We start from the raw sequence: 16,071 nt of genomic DNA, 5'->3' as shown, positions 1-16,071 counted from the left end.
AGAGAAAAAGAAAGAGGCAAATGTGGTCTGTTTGGAGCCAGGAATCCTAAGTTCAGCTTTGGCAGCAACTCCCACCAGGGCTTTCCAGAGGGCTCCATGGGATTACATTTTCAAAAGGACTTAAAAGGTTTAGGAGCATGTCTCATTGTTAAAAGTGATTTAGACTAATGAGCTTAAGCATTGCTAAATGTACTGCTTCATGCTCTGTCTTGTCCAGCCCAATAAGGGGCAGGGTTCTCCCACAGCTCCTGATGGATTTAGATGCAAGGGTTTGAAATACTGGAACCCTGTTTCTACGGCTTTCTGATGGAGGTGACTGGTTCCGACCAGGAAAAGCAGACGGGGACAGGCACCTTATCCCAGCAGGTCAGCGTAAACCAGCAACGGAGAGAGATGGTAACTAACAGGCCGGGCTGTGAACTCGAGCAGCACTCCTTCTGCTGCTCATGGCACGATTACGAAGCAGAGATTAAAGGACACAGTACCTTCTGTGGCTGTGAACAGATTCAGCAGAGGCCTTCTCTCAAAGGTCACAAGCTCCTAAGTGCGTGAGACACTTTAGAAAGCAGACGTGGGTGCCCTTGACAGTGGCACGCAGCCTCCCTGTACCACAGTCCCTTCTCTTGCCCTAGGTCCGTGATTTTTTTCTTGTTTTAGTGTGGAGGTTTTTTTTTTTTAAGGGAGGGGGAGGTAAGGCACACAGAATACTTATGAAAGGAATTAGTGTTTTATTCCATTTCCACTTTTGCAACAGGAAAATTATTCAAAAAAATTCAGACGTACCATTGTATACTTGACCTAAATTCTTCAGTGCTGCTCCTACATGTTGTGAAACTTGAAATAACTCCTAAGTGTGTAAAATTTTGAACATGAAACATGAAAACTGATAAGCCTATTCACGCGCTGCAGCGTTTACTTTCTGCAAATGAAGCTGACAGATTTTCTGATGCTTTGTTTTCTATTGACAATAAGTCAAGACACCACAGAAACGGGGGCTTGAAAGGGGAAGAGACATTTCATGTCACATAAGAGTCTGTGAACTTTTGCGTGGAAGGGTGGGGTAGGCAGGAGTGCAATTGCGGCCTAACATTAGGTAGATGTTTCTGCTAAAATGTTCAGCATTAAAGGAGTTTTTAATTTAAGCTTTCTATTAAATCATAATTTTAAAAATGTAAATCAGTGTTTTGATGCCTTCTAGCTTTGCATGTTAGTCTCAGTACCTAGATAAAACCAATAAGTGGGTTTAAACAAACTCCAAACTCCTAAAAAGTGCCCTGTACTCTATCACAAACCAAGTATCAAACTGTTATGAATACGCTGCGCTAAATTGATTGCTTTTTCAGGATAGCTAAAAAAGGTATATAAAACCTAAGCCAAGCCATTCAGCCCACACACATGGCCCACAAACAGACTTTAGCACCACATTCTACCTGCTCAAGCTTTTTGTTGGCTCAAGATCTCACTTTTTACTCATCCAAAGCTCCATTTAAGACAAGAGAAATATTGTCTGAATTAAGGGCTGAGTACAAAATGAGTATGGACCCTTACTTCTGGCCAGACATTAGTACCCTGCAATTTCTTTGCCATTGCAATTTTAAACCACTACGCTATCTGTTGTTTGAAACTCATCTCACTACAAGTTTCCTAGGAAACAAACTTAGGAGCACACATACATTAATAAGAATGCAGCCTCAGGCAAGTTTGGTTTTGGATGATGGAATAGCACTGCCCCTCCATTTGCTTACGTTCACCAAACCTGTTACTGAAACAGATCCAGAGCTCAGGGGAAAGAATGAAAGGTCTGTGCTGTGTGTTCTTCGTTCACGCCACACCTTTGCCTTTGTTCAGAAAGCCGGTGAACCTTATTACTTCTGAAAGTATGTTTTCTTTTTTCTGAGCTTCAAGTGGATGGCAGTTATGACAAAACCTGTCAGGGTTGCTGCTGTGCCAGTAACCACGTAGGCAATTCCCAGGAATGGGTTACTTCCTCCGCTCCATACCACGGTTGAAAGAATCACATGCTTCCTCCCCTTGAATTTGGTAACAGGGAAATCTGATAGAAGGATGTTAAGGTTTCACTAACAAAGTTAGCGTTATTTCCAGGAGGAAAAAAAAAAGTAGTAGTAAATGCTCAAAAACCTTACCAAGGCATTGTCTGCAGTTCTGCATTTGCTGCAAAAATTCCTTTAACTGACCTGTGATGTCCCTACTATTCTGGGTCCAAAAACCCAGTAGCAGCTGGTGGTAAAAAAATCCAGTTATTTTAGATACAGTCTGTGAGAACGTGGAAGTACTTTTCTTTACATTATATATTTCAGATTCTAATTTATGTAACTGCAATTGTGTTAATTTGCTATGAAAAATCAGATGAAAATGAGCCTTTTGGGCAGCTTATCATGGTGATACTCCACATATTCTCACTGAGGGGAAGTGCTCACCTCTACCTAATGTTGCATACCCAGAATGTTGTATGATTTTACTTTTCATCTCCCCACGTGGAAGCTTTCAGAACAGAACTGTGCTACAACATTTAAAATCATAGCTCTATCGGCTGAGAAAGAAGAGAAATTTATAGTCATCTTGACATAACTCCTGCTGACAAAACAAGTGCTTTAGTCAGCAAAGTTCACGCTGTTCAGCGTGAGAGGGCATTTTCACCAGCACAAAAGTTTCTGTCAGCACATGGCCCAAATGCGCCAGAGGGAATCTGCTGACACAGGCATCCCACGCAGCTCTCAACGGCAGGGATACCTCTGGCACTTCCTGCACCCCAGTCAGGGTGTCTACACATCTGATTAGACCACTATTAAATATTTCAACTAAAACAACATCTTCAACCATCTCTTCAGGTTCCTACTCTTCAGTGTTACCCTTTGTGTAAAGCTCCCATGTGCTGTCTCCAGACAAAAGTACCCCCTCAGAAGTCAAATCCACAGTCACGTGCTGCCATTTGAGTAACATGTCTTAACTCCATCCGCTCGGGCTAAAGAAAATGCACTCGTAGTGTCTCATCAACCTCAAAACTAGGTCTTTTCATGGTGATTTAGTTTGGGGTGTGTTGCTCAGTTTCTTTGCCATTTTCCTATACAAACCTCATCCACTTCCATCTCACTGTAACTATCTAATAGTCTTGGATAGTATGAAAGGATACTATAGGAAATACGAAAAGTGTAATTGCCTGCTGGGAGACCATCCGCAAACTGCCTTATCCGTCTGATGCGACGGTAAAGATTTCTGAATGTAGCAAAGGCTGACACTCGCATCCAGATAATGAAGTCATCATTTACATAACCGTTGTTCCTTTCATCTTCCTCGTCTAACAGATATACTGGCTTCTGCCAGTAAGGAGGTCTTGCTGTCCCTGATGGGAAAGAACAAAATCAGGAAAGACAAACTGTCAGTAAAAATAGTGGTTGGAGACTAATTTCTGGGCCTACTCACAACAAACACAGAATACGAGATACACAAAAGACAGAAGACTCTGTCCAGTATTGAAAAATTATATATGCTAGGTAACACTTTTCACCCAAGCATCTCCACTCACCTCAAACATGAATGAACAGAGCCTAACAGTACCCAGGGGTTGCTACACGTTAGAAACTTCAAGCACAGGAGAAACAAAGTGACTCGCACAAATGAAAATACGGTTTATTCTGGATTCTTGCCTCTTCAGCAAGTAACACGCTCGCTATAATGAGGAGCTTGCCTTTATTTCTATACGTTAATTTGTTCCTGTACAACCAGAAAGGCACCTTTTTGCAGTCTAATGGCACAGCCTATGATATTTAGAATCTGTCATATGAAAACTACTTAGATAACTAACTCTTGCGTATTGCATCCAGCACAGCATTGCCCTGACCCAGAAGAGGGAGCTTTTAGTCCCACTTCAATACAGATCAACTGTAACAAGGAAAACAGCCCTAGGAAACAGCTGTTTGAAAGAACTAGTGAGGATGGCAGCCTCACTTGTCTCACAACTGCCTAAGAATGCCTTCATGCAAAGGCATGAAGAAGGAAAGCCATGACATGCAGTTCTCCTCATAGATGTTTTCAATATGAAAAAATAAAGTGACTGCACCCTTGCTTCCTCCAGACAGATTAAGCGTTACAAGAAACTATACAGAAGTGTGTTGACGTGGGCTAACTTCAGTCTTCCAAAACCACTTTCTCCCAATTTCTATGGTCAGTGATAAAAAGAAACAGTGATATTTTGGCTAAATCTGTCTTCTGCTCTCAGTCACCCTCTAAAGTTGCTTCTCCAACCTGCTTTGGGAGGTATTTCTCCCAAAGGCAATTCATCTGAGAATGTGAGACCTTCACACACAGCAGGGAGGCAGGGAAGCCATTGAAAAATAAGGAATACCAGTGGAACCATTCTTACCTGCAAATGCAGAAGAGAGATTGTATGATTTTGGATTGCGAAATTTCACATTTTTATCTGTCCACCAACTGTTTCCAGTCTTCAGCAGTGGTACTTCAATAACAGATGAGTTAAGATTGTAAAAAAGATCAATAGTATCTGCAGGGAATACAGGAAGTAATATGTATGAGTAAAAGACAGTCATTCTAATTGCCAGCATGACTAACAAAAACTGTCACATTGAAGCATGTGACTAGAAAAAAGAATATTCAAAAGTGAATAGAAAACAAAAAAAACCCAGCACAGTGTACACTCCACAAGAAGAATAAAGGTTCCCGAGTCTTAGAACTTCTTAAGTTTTAAAGACTGAACATACTCCTAACCAATAATCCCTTTGAATCCCTGCATAGAAATATATGCAAGTGTCTCATGTCCATAAACTCCTGTGTGACTAACTTCTTTGCAAATCACTTTTGGAGCTTTCTAGGTAGCTACAGAAATTACTCTCCTAGTTAGCTTTCCCTAGCATTTTTTTGACAGTTGTCCTAAACTGATTGCTTTGCTATATATAACGTGTTTTCAGGGAACAGGGGAGAGGTGAAAGCACATCAAGGGATTCCGCGATCCTCTGGAGAAAATTTGCTTTGGTTTTATGCTAATTAGACCATGTCTACCAACTTGGACATGAACACTTCCTTCAATGAAAAAACATGTAGTTAAAATTGTGCTTAACCGTGCCATCCTGTTTCAGTGTGCAAAAAGCACTCGGTTTTATCCATTTTATTTTCCTAGTTAGAGTAATTTAACACAAGGCAAAAACATTATAGGTCTATGTAAACACCTAGGCAGCCAATGAGATGATGGCCAGGGACAGTTAGATGATATAGATGGGGACAGGCTGCTTTTTAGGAAACATGAAAACCACAATTCAACTGCATGAGCAACAATGAAAACATAACATTTTAAAATCCTGCTACAAAACCTGTGTTCACACAGCTCCTTAAGGCTCAGACACTTCTGAGTAAGTGATCATTCTCTGCACCCCACTATGTCCCCAGCTGTTTGTGACTGGTTTATTAACAGGAGTTGATATTCTCTGAGTTCTGCCTGCATAACTGCTTGTCTGACTGCTCCCTTACCTTCTAGCTTGGGCTAAAAACCTTTCTCATGGCAGGAACTTGGCCATCTTCCTCATTTTACAAACAAGGTTAGAGAGCAATTAGACAACCAGCTGAACTGTCAAAAGTGAATGGGAAGCACCCTCTTCCACAGCAGCGGGACAGAGATGACCTACCAGAGTTGGGATTCAGACATCACCCCTTTCCCCCACATCACCAGCAGCTGGAACATTTCATCACATTGTGCAGTAAGGACTGATGCAAAGGCAGACGCTGGGAGGTTTACCCTCAGCATTTTAAAATCTTACAACCCCTAGTTCTCTGCAACCACACAGATCCAAAGGTCCAAAACAATGTGAAGAACATGCTACCTCCTTCTAAGCACACCACTGTTCTCCCATCACTGTACAAGAAAGTATTTTTTAGCAAGGAAGTACACTAAATCTGTTGTATCATCATTTTTTATTTCACCAGGGACTTGATTCCTCAGTCCTGTTGTATATTCACGTTGAAGAAGGACCTAGTAAATGAAAAATCTTCCTCAGTTTCAAAATGAGGGGCAAGTTACTAAACAGTAGGAAACAGAGCCCCATATTCACCACAGTAGCACTGCCAAAGAAAACCTTTTGTGGGAGAAAGACAGAGATCTTGCAGTATCAGGACTCAGTTGCATTTGGGTAACGGAATAGTTTCAAGTGGAAATTAGTAAGCAGATGTGGAAGGTACCTACTTACCATTGAACATGCTGTTGGCAATAGCACCGCATGGAGCCATGGGCGTCCCATTTCGGTAGGTGGTGAAGGGCGCGCAGTAGCTCTTCTGAATCTGCATTCAAGGTCACAGAACAATCAGGCACAGAACCTGGGGGTTTTGTTTTGGTTTGCTGGTGTTAATGTTCTCCTCCCATTCCTTCTTCTGAAAAGCCACTGAATAATTAACTCTCCAGTACCTTTTGGTCACATTAGAGATGCATCCAAATGAATGGGTTTGTATTTGAAGAACACCTTCTGTATCACAGTAAATAAACTTAAGGTCTTCACTGAATTCCGTGCTGTGGACTTGCAAACTCCAGACCACAAAAACTCATTTGGGGATCTGCTATTGTAACATAGCTATGTTAAAACGTTCCCATGAAGCCTTGGCTTACCCTTAGAACATCTTATTTCTCCTTCTTTTTAATTTTGACCTGGACTGCTTCACTGGTGGAGGACAGCAGATGCAGTTAGCCATATTACTGCAGTTGTGTGTGTGTAAGTCTTGAAGTATGAAGACACAGCATGAAAAAAAAAAGCCCATCTCAAATTTATCACTTTTCTCCTATCCCAGTTCATAAGAAACCATAAATCTTCAGATTTAAACACAGAAACATTTTCAAATAACTCTAAAAAGCTCTGTATCTGGTTGGCACAAAAGCCAAAAGCGGTTGCACCTGGATGCAAACAAACAAGTTGAGTGGACACCTGGAGAAGCAGATGTATGGGGAACATGTCTTGAGAGTTACAAGAGCATTTTATAAAAACAACAGGTTATTATTGCACAACCATCATATGTACTGAGAGGACAGTGCGTGGACTGTGTGTATATTAAGAAGTGCTACTTTTAAGCCAAAAAAGGCATGTTTTAGATTTGTAAGTAATAAAACTGAATGCAATGATTGCATTCTCCAGTTTCTTTACGCAGGTGATGCTGTCTAGCCTCCTCTTTAGACCTCTAAATTGCATACTTCAGAATGCTACATGATCATCTGTTTCACCGTAAACCTTTTCCTGCTTCTTGTCTGCTTCCAAAGCCAGATGGGAAAATGAAAGACTTAGAATAACTTAATTCCCTAAACCTATAATAAACACAGAGCTTTAAAAATTTCTGGCTAAGATGACTGAAAACACTAGGAGGAAAAGCTTTCTGTAAATTCAATTGAAAAAGACAATGTATTTTTAATCAGCATCTCTACAAAGCACAAGTTTGAGAATTGCAACATTAGACTGACATCTTTTATTTATCTCCTCAATCTTCCTCTCTTATTAACTTATTAGACATAATGGTCCTAACAATCACAAAAGCTGAGAACAAACACTGAAAATATGTACCTTCTTATTATTCCCTAGAGCCATCTTAACACACTTACAGTTCCGCCTAGTTAGCTCTCCATATGGTCAAAGATGCACCTGATGGAAATACTGACAGTCTCATAATATAAAGAAGAAAACTTACATTTACATTTCGACCCAGCAATTGTGCGTCACTTCTTGATATCACATATCGACGGTGGTTTTGATAGAAGTTTTGCAGACCATAGTACATAAAAACATCACCCTAGAATTCAAGGATAAATCCCTTCAATAAGATGAGTTCATGCAGACAAAGAGAAATCCTATTACTTGCTAAAAAAGAGAGAGGAAGAGAGTTCTCAATTCATATTTAAGTGTTGGTAACTACAACCTAAGCGATTACTTCAGAAGACAACTCTAAGCAATTACTTCAGCGGACACTGGCTAGAATCTAGTCTTTACCCCAGCTGAAAGTTTTAGCATTTTGGCACAAAATTAAGCATACTTTAAATCACCAATTGAAACCTAAAATAAAAAACCCCGATTATTATTTTACTCAAGATGGCACGGCTGGTCATGAACCTACAATGACTATGAATAATTTTGTGAAGACAAGACACTAATTTTCCATAAAAGAACGCACACAAAAAACTTCAAAAAGTACCCATTAGCTCCTAATTCCTTCAGATTTTTTGAAAAATAAGGCTGCTTCTCGTCAATTATTTGAACGCTTTGGGAAGTTTAGTCCTGTAATTAAAAGGAGAATGCTAGGCAGGCAAATACAAGTAAAAAAAGAGGGTTATTAAACTATTAAAAAACATTATTCTGTTGAGTAAACTTATCATCTCAAACATCACTGTAATGTGAAGAATTACAGAGTATTCTCACAGCCTCTTCAATACTGAGTAACCCCAAAGTGACTTTACAATTTAAATTGCACTGTGATTTTAAGGGATCATTCATGCGGTACTAAGCATAAGATCTCTTTGGCGGAACATGAAGCATTTTAACAGTCGCAGCAACATGACCCCAGTAGTTTAGGACAGGAAATGAAGGATACTTTTCCCAAATGAAACTGCAGAATGACATTGCTAGACTTGAATTATTCCAAGGACCTTGGGGATTAACCGCATAACCCTTGTAAAAAAGACTACAGGGGTTTACTTAGGACAAGTGGTCAGAGCTTCAGATTTCCTTCTCATTTGAGAGCTTAGCAGCACAGTAACAACTAAGCCCGGGTCAAGGGCAGGAGTTTGCTACTAACTCAGAGAGAGAGAGAGAGATACAGAGAGAAGCCACCTCCACAATCAAACACCATTTCCATCCCCATCTTCTCCTTGGACATCTCCCAACCAAGGGCAGAGATAGCCTGACGTTGACTACATTTAACACGTACCAACACGAATTGCAAAGGCAAAAGTGTAAAATTTTGAATATTTCATGTTTTTAAAAAGTACAAAGAAAATTTAGTCAGGAGCTCTACAGAGCAGAATTAGTGTATTTTATCACGCAGGGATATAAGTGACTGGAGGTACTAAGAAACTTCAGCTGGTTTCTCGCATACACTTACCAATATATCTTCCTTTAGCATGAAATTAACAGAACAGTGGCATTCCTTATTCCAATTAGAGGAATTTTCCCGGAGTTTTGAACAATCTGAGCATTTATCTGAATAATCAATCTGTCAGAGAAGTGAACATGCAGAGATATTGTAATAAAGAACATGCACACAGGAAAAAGTTACTGGTTTAGCTCCAGGGCTTCTCAGAGCGCTTCGCTTCTAAGTGACTCCGGACTGCCAGAAACATTGCAAAAATTCAACAGAGACAGAGAACCAGGACTTGGCCTCAATGAACATTCACGAATTTTATCCCTAGTTTAAAGCTGTTTTAGAGCCTTTTGATGACTGCTGCAGAATTTTCACATCTCCTCCTCGGCAAAGGAGCGCTGAGTGAAGAACACTTCTGCAGCTTGGTCTGGCTGACCAAGTAATGCTTGACAAATCCCCACACGCATTATGGCCCACCGCTCTTGATCAGCCAGGATGTGGCACTGAGCATTGGCTTCAACCAGGAGTCCATTAACTTCACCACAAGTCTAACCAACCTTGCCTCCAGGAGGTATTTAAATATAAGGGCTGCCTGCATTTTAAGATTTTTGCCCCAGCAAACATGTGTGTTCTTCTAGTACCAAACACTGTCAAAGGGCTTAGTTTATTTCCCTTCAAAAACCCAGGAAATAATGACATTTCAGGTATTACCAGCCAGTGGCAGTAATTACCACCCATTTTTCAGATATTACCACCCAGTTAACCACCCAGTGCTTGGATTTTATCAGTGACCAACTATCTCTGAGGATTTTCACAGGAACACTAGCTGCTGGACACATATCCAGGGCATGAAGCTGTTCCTATCATCTTTAACCAGAAGCAAAAACTCAAAGTCTTTTCCCTCCCTCCCATCCCAGTTTCTTCTTCATAGAATAGCTAAGAACAACACTACCCCCAAACAAACCTGGATTTCTCTGACGCTCTTTGCGGACAGTATGAGGCAGACTCCCACAGAAAGGCAGAACCCGCCTATGAGAAAGAAGCTGGAGAGAACAGACTCAATGGTAAGTTGGGGCTTCCAAGCTGGTAGCTTCTGTTGTTTGAACGCACTGTTATCCGGGCATCTGGAAGGACGCACCTCTCCTTCTTGTGGAGAAAGACTCGTCTTGTTTTTCATTTTCTTCTTGGTGAGAGGAAAGAATAATATACTTGTGCTGGAGAGCGTTTAAACTGAAACACTGTCCTTACTGTTGTGAGACTGTATTGTTTGTTCAAACTTGCATTACGGCCAGGAATTACTTATTAACTAGATCTCTCTCTTCCTCATTTTCTATATTTGTGCCTGGATCCCCATGATCAGTGTGTAGCAATCAAACAATTGTGTACTTTGGTCAGGGTGTCCAGTTTGTGGCTCCTGGAAAAGCTTAAATATATGCTTTTTCCTGCACCACAATTCAGTAGGATATTTTACGTCTTATTAATTTGCAGGGATACCGTCAGCTATACTGGAATTTCTGTGTAATCTCAGATGCATTATTTCTTCTCCCTTCACTTCCATAGCTGCCCAGCTAACAGGCATGGTGTACAATGAAAGGAGCTCTACTCCAATTGCACTGGATGCCACTGCGGAGTACTGCAGGGGCTGAGACAGCACTGGACAGAAAAAATTGCTTTGGAAGACAAAGCCAATTTTCTTAACCTACTACATTCATTGCTGTTGATTCAGATTCAATTTAAAGTCGTAAAAAGGTGACCTGTTTTTTATCACAAAAGGGCAACTAATTCTCAGAACGTCTGATTTGGATCAATGGCTTTCCAAGATGATGACGATTTGCTCACCTCTGTTCATCTTGTCCTCTGAAAAAAAATCCATCCATTCCCTACTAACCACAATGACAAAAGAATCACCCAGAGATCATCTCCTTTTAATTTAAATGGACAAACAGAAGAATATTTTTTGCACACTTCAACAGTTTAACCAAAATAAAGTCTCAATATACAGTAAATTTATCATGTAATACCAAAAAAATAGCATTTGGCCAGCTCTAGAACAGACAGGTGAAAAATACCGTTTGACAAATTACCGACATTCATACTGTTTCAAAGACCCTCGAAGGCAAGAACTAGATTACCACTCTCATGAGAGAAGTAAACGTCTCCTTTGGGACAGCAGAGGGAGATAACAGCGAACTGAGTTGTACAAAGAATTTCACACCCACGTTTGCTCATCTTCAAAGTCTTAAAAGTAACATATAGTAGTAAATCTATCAGGTGAATGCAATGTAACTCTAATTTCAGTATCACATTGTTCCTGTAATGAAAACCATACTAAAATCACAAACAAAACTTCTGTTTTATTATTAGAAGAAAAGGAGACTCAGAAACAGTTGCAACATGCATTCTTTCTGTATTGATAGACCTCTGAAAAGTCAAAATTCTTGATTCCATCACCTGTTAATGACTTGCCAATTGCAGACAGGATAATATTAAAATGCAGCTGAAAATTACTTCCTTGTTGGTGAAACCATTAAAAGAGTCCGAGCTTCACAGTCCCCTCTCTGCACAGCTTTATAATACTCATCTCCAGTAGGTCAATTGTTTCTTTCTTTATCTGAAGAAAACAAAAATCAAAGAAATCATCAAAAGTTACTGATAATGCTTTGGCTAAATACCTTTTTTTCTTTACTCGGGCACCTTACTATAGGACTAGACATGAATCATACAAGGTCCTGGGCTCTAGAATGATTCCATTTTATAAAATATCTAGCATTTGCTCTGCAATCCTAAAGTACAACTACGGCTCGTGAAGTTCCATCTAACATGGCTACAGAAAAGTTGTCACTGGTATGGCGTGGATAAAGCATGCCACAGCAAGGGGGGGTCCATCCTGGGCAGCAAAATCCTACAGGACTTTCCAGAGTATCGACCGGTATCAAGTGATCCAAAGGCAGTACTGCACTGCAACAGCCACAGCGTTGTCTGCGTCTGAGACACCTGAATGAAAGTGAGCATGAAGGTCAGGTCTACAGGTGTTGCATGCAAAGTACTTTGGTTTATAACACGGATATGGCTGTAGCTTATTACTTATCTAAAAATAAAAGACAAAGGTACTTAAGAGTAAATATTGACTACATACTTCAGCAGGAACACAAGATTCTCTATCGTTGTGGTTCGTTCAGAGTCTCCTTACAGCTTCCTCTTTCCACTTGTGAATAACTTTACTGCAGGTTTTGTCTTGGGATTATATCCATCTGTGCCTCCACTTTGCACAGGAATAAATGATGTGAGAAAGTCTGATGACTCTCTATTCCACACTGGATGTGGTATGCGAGGGTGAAAACAGTTGTCTTTCTATCACAAGACCATTTCTTACAAACATTTTTAGTTTCATGAAGCTCGAAACTTAAACTTTCTGTATTTTCAAACTTACTCAAGGCTCAGTGTTTGTATTGTTTGCAGACAATACAATATTGGTTTTTGTTGAAAAAACTGCATTTGAATCTTACAAACAAGCAATCTGAGGAGACGAGACAGCTCTCTATTGCCATCACTCTACACACAAAGCTTTCAAAGTGGGAAGCTTGTCCTTTGGTCAGATCAGAAAGTATACAATCAATTTTTATTTAACCCTTTAAGCTTTGGTATAACCAAGTGTGCCAAGACAGAGACTGATAAACTCATTCACCCCACCTCTGGGTTCTCTATGAGCTTTCTTTTTATTTTCTTCTCTCCATTGTTTGGGATGAATAAAGTGGGAGACACAGAAAGAGAAAAGAAATCCAACAGCGTTAACTAATGAGATGTTAAGGTTAGTGAAAGAGCAATGGATGAGGGCACTGTCCATTATGTGGATATGATGGGATACAGGACTGTCACGTGGGAAGATTCATGTGTTTTTAAATTCATATATATATATCAGAATATACCACTGTGTACATAATTCTCCACTGAACATCTGGTGAGTACAAAAACAGCAAGTAGAATGAACATGTGCTTCCACCTGCTCTTGCTTCCTGGTGTAATTACAATGAATCTTTCAGGAATCTGCCTGCTGTCTGCAGCAGGACAAATAGCTGCAAGATGCTCCACTTACGTAGCTCAAGATGCCAAAAACCTTTCTGTATGTTGTGTCACCTGTATAAAATGCAGTTTTGAAGACTCTTCTGAAATCACATATTCACTATTCTGTAATCACACATCTATTCCTTGTGCTAATGCTATCTATGAAGGTATAACATTCTTTCTTACTTGGTTTCAACTTGAACTAAGCCTTAACATCTTGATGTTAAGATAGCCTTAAGATTTTCCCTTGATAAAATACAGCTGGATTCACAAATTTTGGCTCATGTTCCTAGACAGACATGCAGAAATGCTGTGATGCTACCTACAGGGAGCTGACAGGGATAGCTCAGGTTTGCAATAGCCCAAAATCAAATATTAGCAACATAATCTTCAGGTTTTTGAGGTGGATCACCTATAGTCTACTGCATGTATATTTGCTTCAGCTGACTTAAAAAAAATCCATCCCACTGCAATAAGCACCTTTTATACTATTGTCTTGTGCTAATATGTCCATGAATTCATGTTATCCCTTCTTTAAAAAAACTTACAGGTAAGTGCAAGCACTGTACAAAAAAAACCACAAGAGGGAGCCTCCTTGCCTCAAAAAGCAAAGCTGGTTTGTTTTTTTTTTTTTTTGCTACTTCATTTCTGCAAAGTATATTTTTTGCGGGGCACTTTACCCAAGATTATTAGGAACGTGTATCTTTGTGTATGTGGGACTGTAAAATACAGCACATTCAAATATACAGACAAGTGCAGAGAAGGATTAATGACTGACAATTTGTTTCACTTGTGAAACAGCTTAATGTTTATATGCACAGAAAGTTCTTTATCCCTGGAGATTCCGCATATCGGCCTGCTCTAAATGTGCAGAAAAATAGGAACACTGTGTAGGAAACTGGGAGCTTTTTAATAATGACTGGTGGAGGAATCTGCCTCTTCCACTCTCTGCTAGCTAAATACCAGCTGATGCCCCAGAGCATCTGGTAAACACGCCTTGTCACAGCAGTAAATGTGAAAACTGGATTATAGAATTGAAAAGAATGGGGAATTATCTTAAAAGGAGTCTTCAACTGATGGATAGCTCTATACAATTTGCATCCTACCTCTTGCCAAAAAAACACACACACACCCAAAAATCCTGTAGATTTACGCACAAGAAGTTCTGTTACTCTCAGATGGAGACAAATAAATGCTTCTCCCAAGTTTTATTTAGTGTTTGAGGAAACTTTTGCACAAAGTCCTCTTACTGAGAGAACTTGATAGGAACAGGTAGAATAACCTTCTAGCATAAACAGGAGAAATTCACAGCACAGCCATAGATCTCACACCTGTGACTTGCAACAAAAAGGGAAAAAAGTCTTCCTCAGGAGGTAATTTTGAGACCTGAGAGTCCAGACTTACTAGTGAAATGTTGACTTCTTTGTGTTTCTAGACCACTGAAGTCAGTTTTACAGAAATAAAATCTTACGGACCAAGATCTGGACGCTAGAATCAGAAGTTATGAATACACAGAATATAATATATACAGGTGCTTATACAGTACCTCAGGGATATCCATCATTCTCCTTAGTTTTTGATCTCTCCAGTTCCAATCCAGAATCATATATTTTGTGGAGTTCAAGCACAGGCCATCTAAAAAGACAACATAAATTTTACTACCGAGACAATATAACATGTGCTTATCAAAATGATTTTTGGCTTTTACATCTTTTGCTGTCTGTTCCCAAGGAAACTAATCTTTGAACACTTAAGTACTACATTCGCTGGTTGGAAAACTAATGCAGTGACACTGCAAACCCCCTTAACCACATAATCCCATGCCTTTTTGGAAGATAAACACAAAAGCAGAACAACTACTGTTGCCAGGCTTGTCAAGAGCTAACATCCTGCCAGAAAATAATTCCTCAAGCTTCCTCCTGTTGAAACCACAGGAGTTGAATTTCCACAGCTGATGAGGAGCTGGTAGTTACAAGGACCCTAGCCTGAAAAATCCTGTTAATGGGAACTGACAGTGTTTAGCAATTTACAGGACTGGGTGCTATGTGAATGTGAATCAGGTCAGTGGTGCTGCTGAAGAATTCCTTTATCCTCCAAACAAATGGTGGTGAAAGAAGAAAAGATCCTTTCTGAACCGACCCTCCAGCTCTTGCCTATTTTTTCTCTGGTCTTCTACACGATGTCCGCAATTTTTCATATCAGTTTTGGCTCCTCTCCATTCTCTAGTGACCTGGCACTGCAACATTAAGGTGTAAGAAAAGGACTAGACTTTAGGATAAGATGATACACCTTGTGCCCCTGCTATAAACTGCCCCATCTAACGTGGCAATGTGCTGATATGCTGAGCAGTAATGACTTAATGTTGGTGTATAGGGCACAGGAAGAAACAAAATTATGTTATTCCTGTACCCTCTTTTGGAAGGAGTGGTAGAGTCCCTATTCACAGCCAGTCTCTGACAAAAAGAAAACAGAGTCAGAGAAAAGCAGTGTTTAGAAAGAGGAATGGAAAGAATCACCTTATCATCTTGTTATTTTGTTGTTTGTTTTTCTTTGTATACATAATGTCTATTGAGCAAGAAAAACTACTCAAAATTTGGGAAAAGGAGATTTATACAGCATAATTAATTTCATTACAGGCAAATCAGAAATAAAATCAAATCAGCAAGCAGATCTTTTATTCACCGCTCACAAAAGTTTACCCCAAGCTCAGAGTGACATATGATACAATGACTTCTGCCATTATTTCCTCTTGATTTACTTGCAGTGTTTGGTTTCCTGAAGCTTTAAATCTTACATCATGGTTTTGCAATCACTCTCAAGTCAGCATAAATCAGTATTCCTGCCAAAAGAGGAAGTCCCCCACCTCTGCCTGCTCATTACCTGATTTTGTGTGCACACTGGTTTTGTTTTAATTGGGATCAGACCTAATTGGGA

General features: G+C 39.9%; 2 protein-coding genes across 6 annotated transcripts in view; both read right to left on the bottom strand.

Moving 5' to 3' along the window:
• Positions 1 to 5: 5 nt before the first annotated feature.
• On the bottom strand, positions 6 to 10,389 carry LOC128911932 (cell cycle control protein 50C-like). Its single transcript, XM_054207543.1, has 7 exons — positions 10,040 to 10,389; positions 9,097 to 9,207; positions 7,690 to 7,791; positions 6,213 to 6,303; positions 4,382 to 4,519; positions 3,152 to 3,361; positions 6 to 2,053 (listed from the first exon to the last, which is right to left on the bottom strand). The coding sequence occupies exons 1-7, from the start codon at positions 10,250 to 10,252 to the stop codon at positions 1,866 to 1,868; spliced, it is 1,053 nt and encodes a 350-aa protein (XP_054063518.1). The 5' UTR covers positions 10,253 to 10,389; the 3' UTR covers positions 6 to 1,865.
• Positions 10,390 to 10,999: 610 nt separating this feature from the next.
• CMSS1 (cms1 ribosomal small subunit homolog) overlaps positions 11,000 to 16,071 on the bottom strand; it is a 242,431-nt gene continuing 237,359 nt past the window's right edge. For 2 of the 5 annotated variants that reach the window (XM_054207582.1, XM_054207559.1), the window contains exons 9-10: positions 14,684 to 14,772; positions 11,002 to 11,686 (exon numbers count right to left, since the gene is read on the bottom strand). In XM_054207582.1, the coding sequence (XP_054063557.1) occupies positions 11,603 to 11,686; positions 14,684 to 14,772 (173 nt within the window). In that variant the 3' untranslated portion in view covers positions 11,002 to 11,602. Of the gene's footprint in view, positions 11,687 to 14,683; positions 14,773 to 16,071 lie in introns of all 5 variants that reach the window. The other 3 variants (XM_054207590.1, XM_054207565.1, XM_054207574.1) reach the window with 3 other exon arrangements.

Source organism: Rissa tridactyla, chromosome 1, assembly GCF_028500815.1.
Source record: "Rissa tridactyla isolate bRisTri1 chromosome 1, bRisTri1.patW.cur.20221130, whole genome shotgun sequence".
Taxonomy (NCBI): domain Eukaryota; kingdom Metazoa; phylum Chordata; class Aves; order Charadriiformes; family Laridae; genus Rissa; species Rissa tridactyla.
Note: the sequence above shows the minus strand (reverse complement) of the source record. Positions and strands in the feature narration are given on the sequence as shown.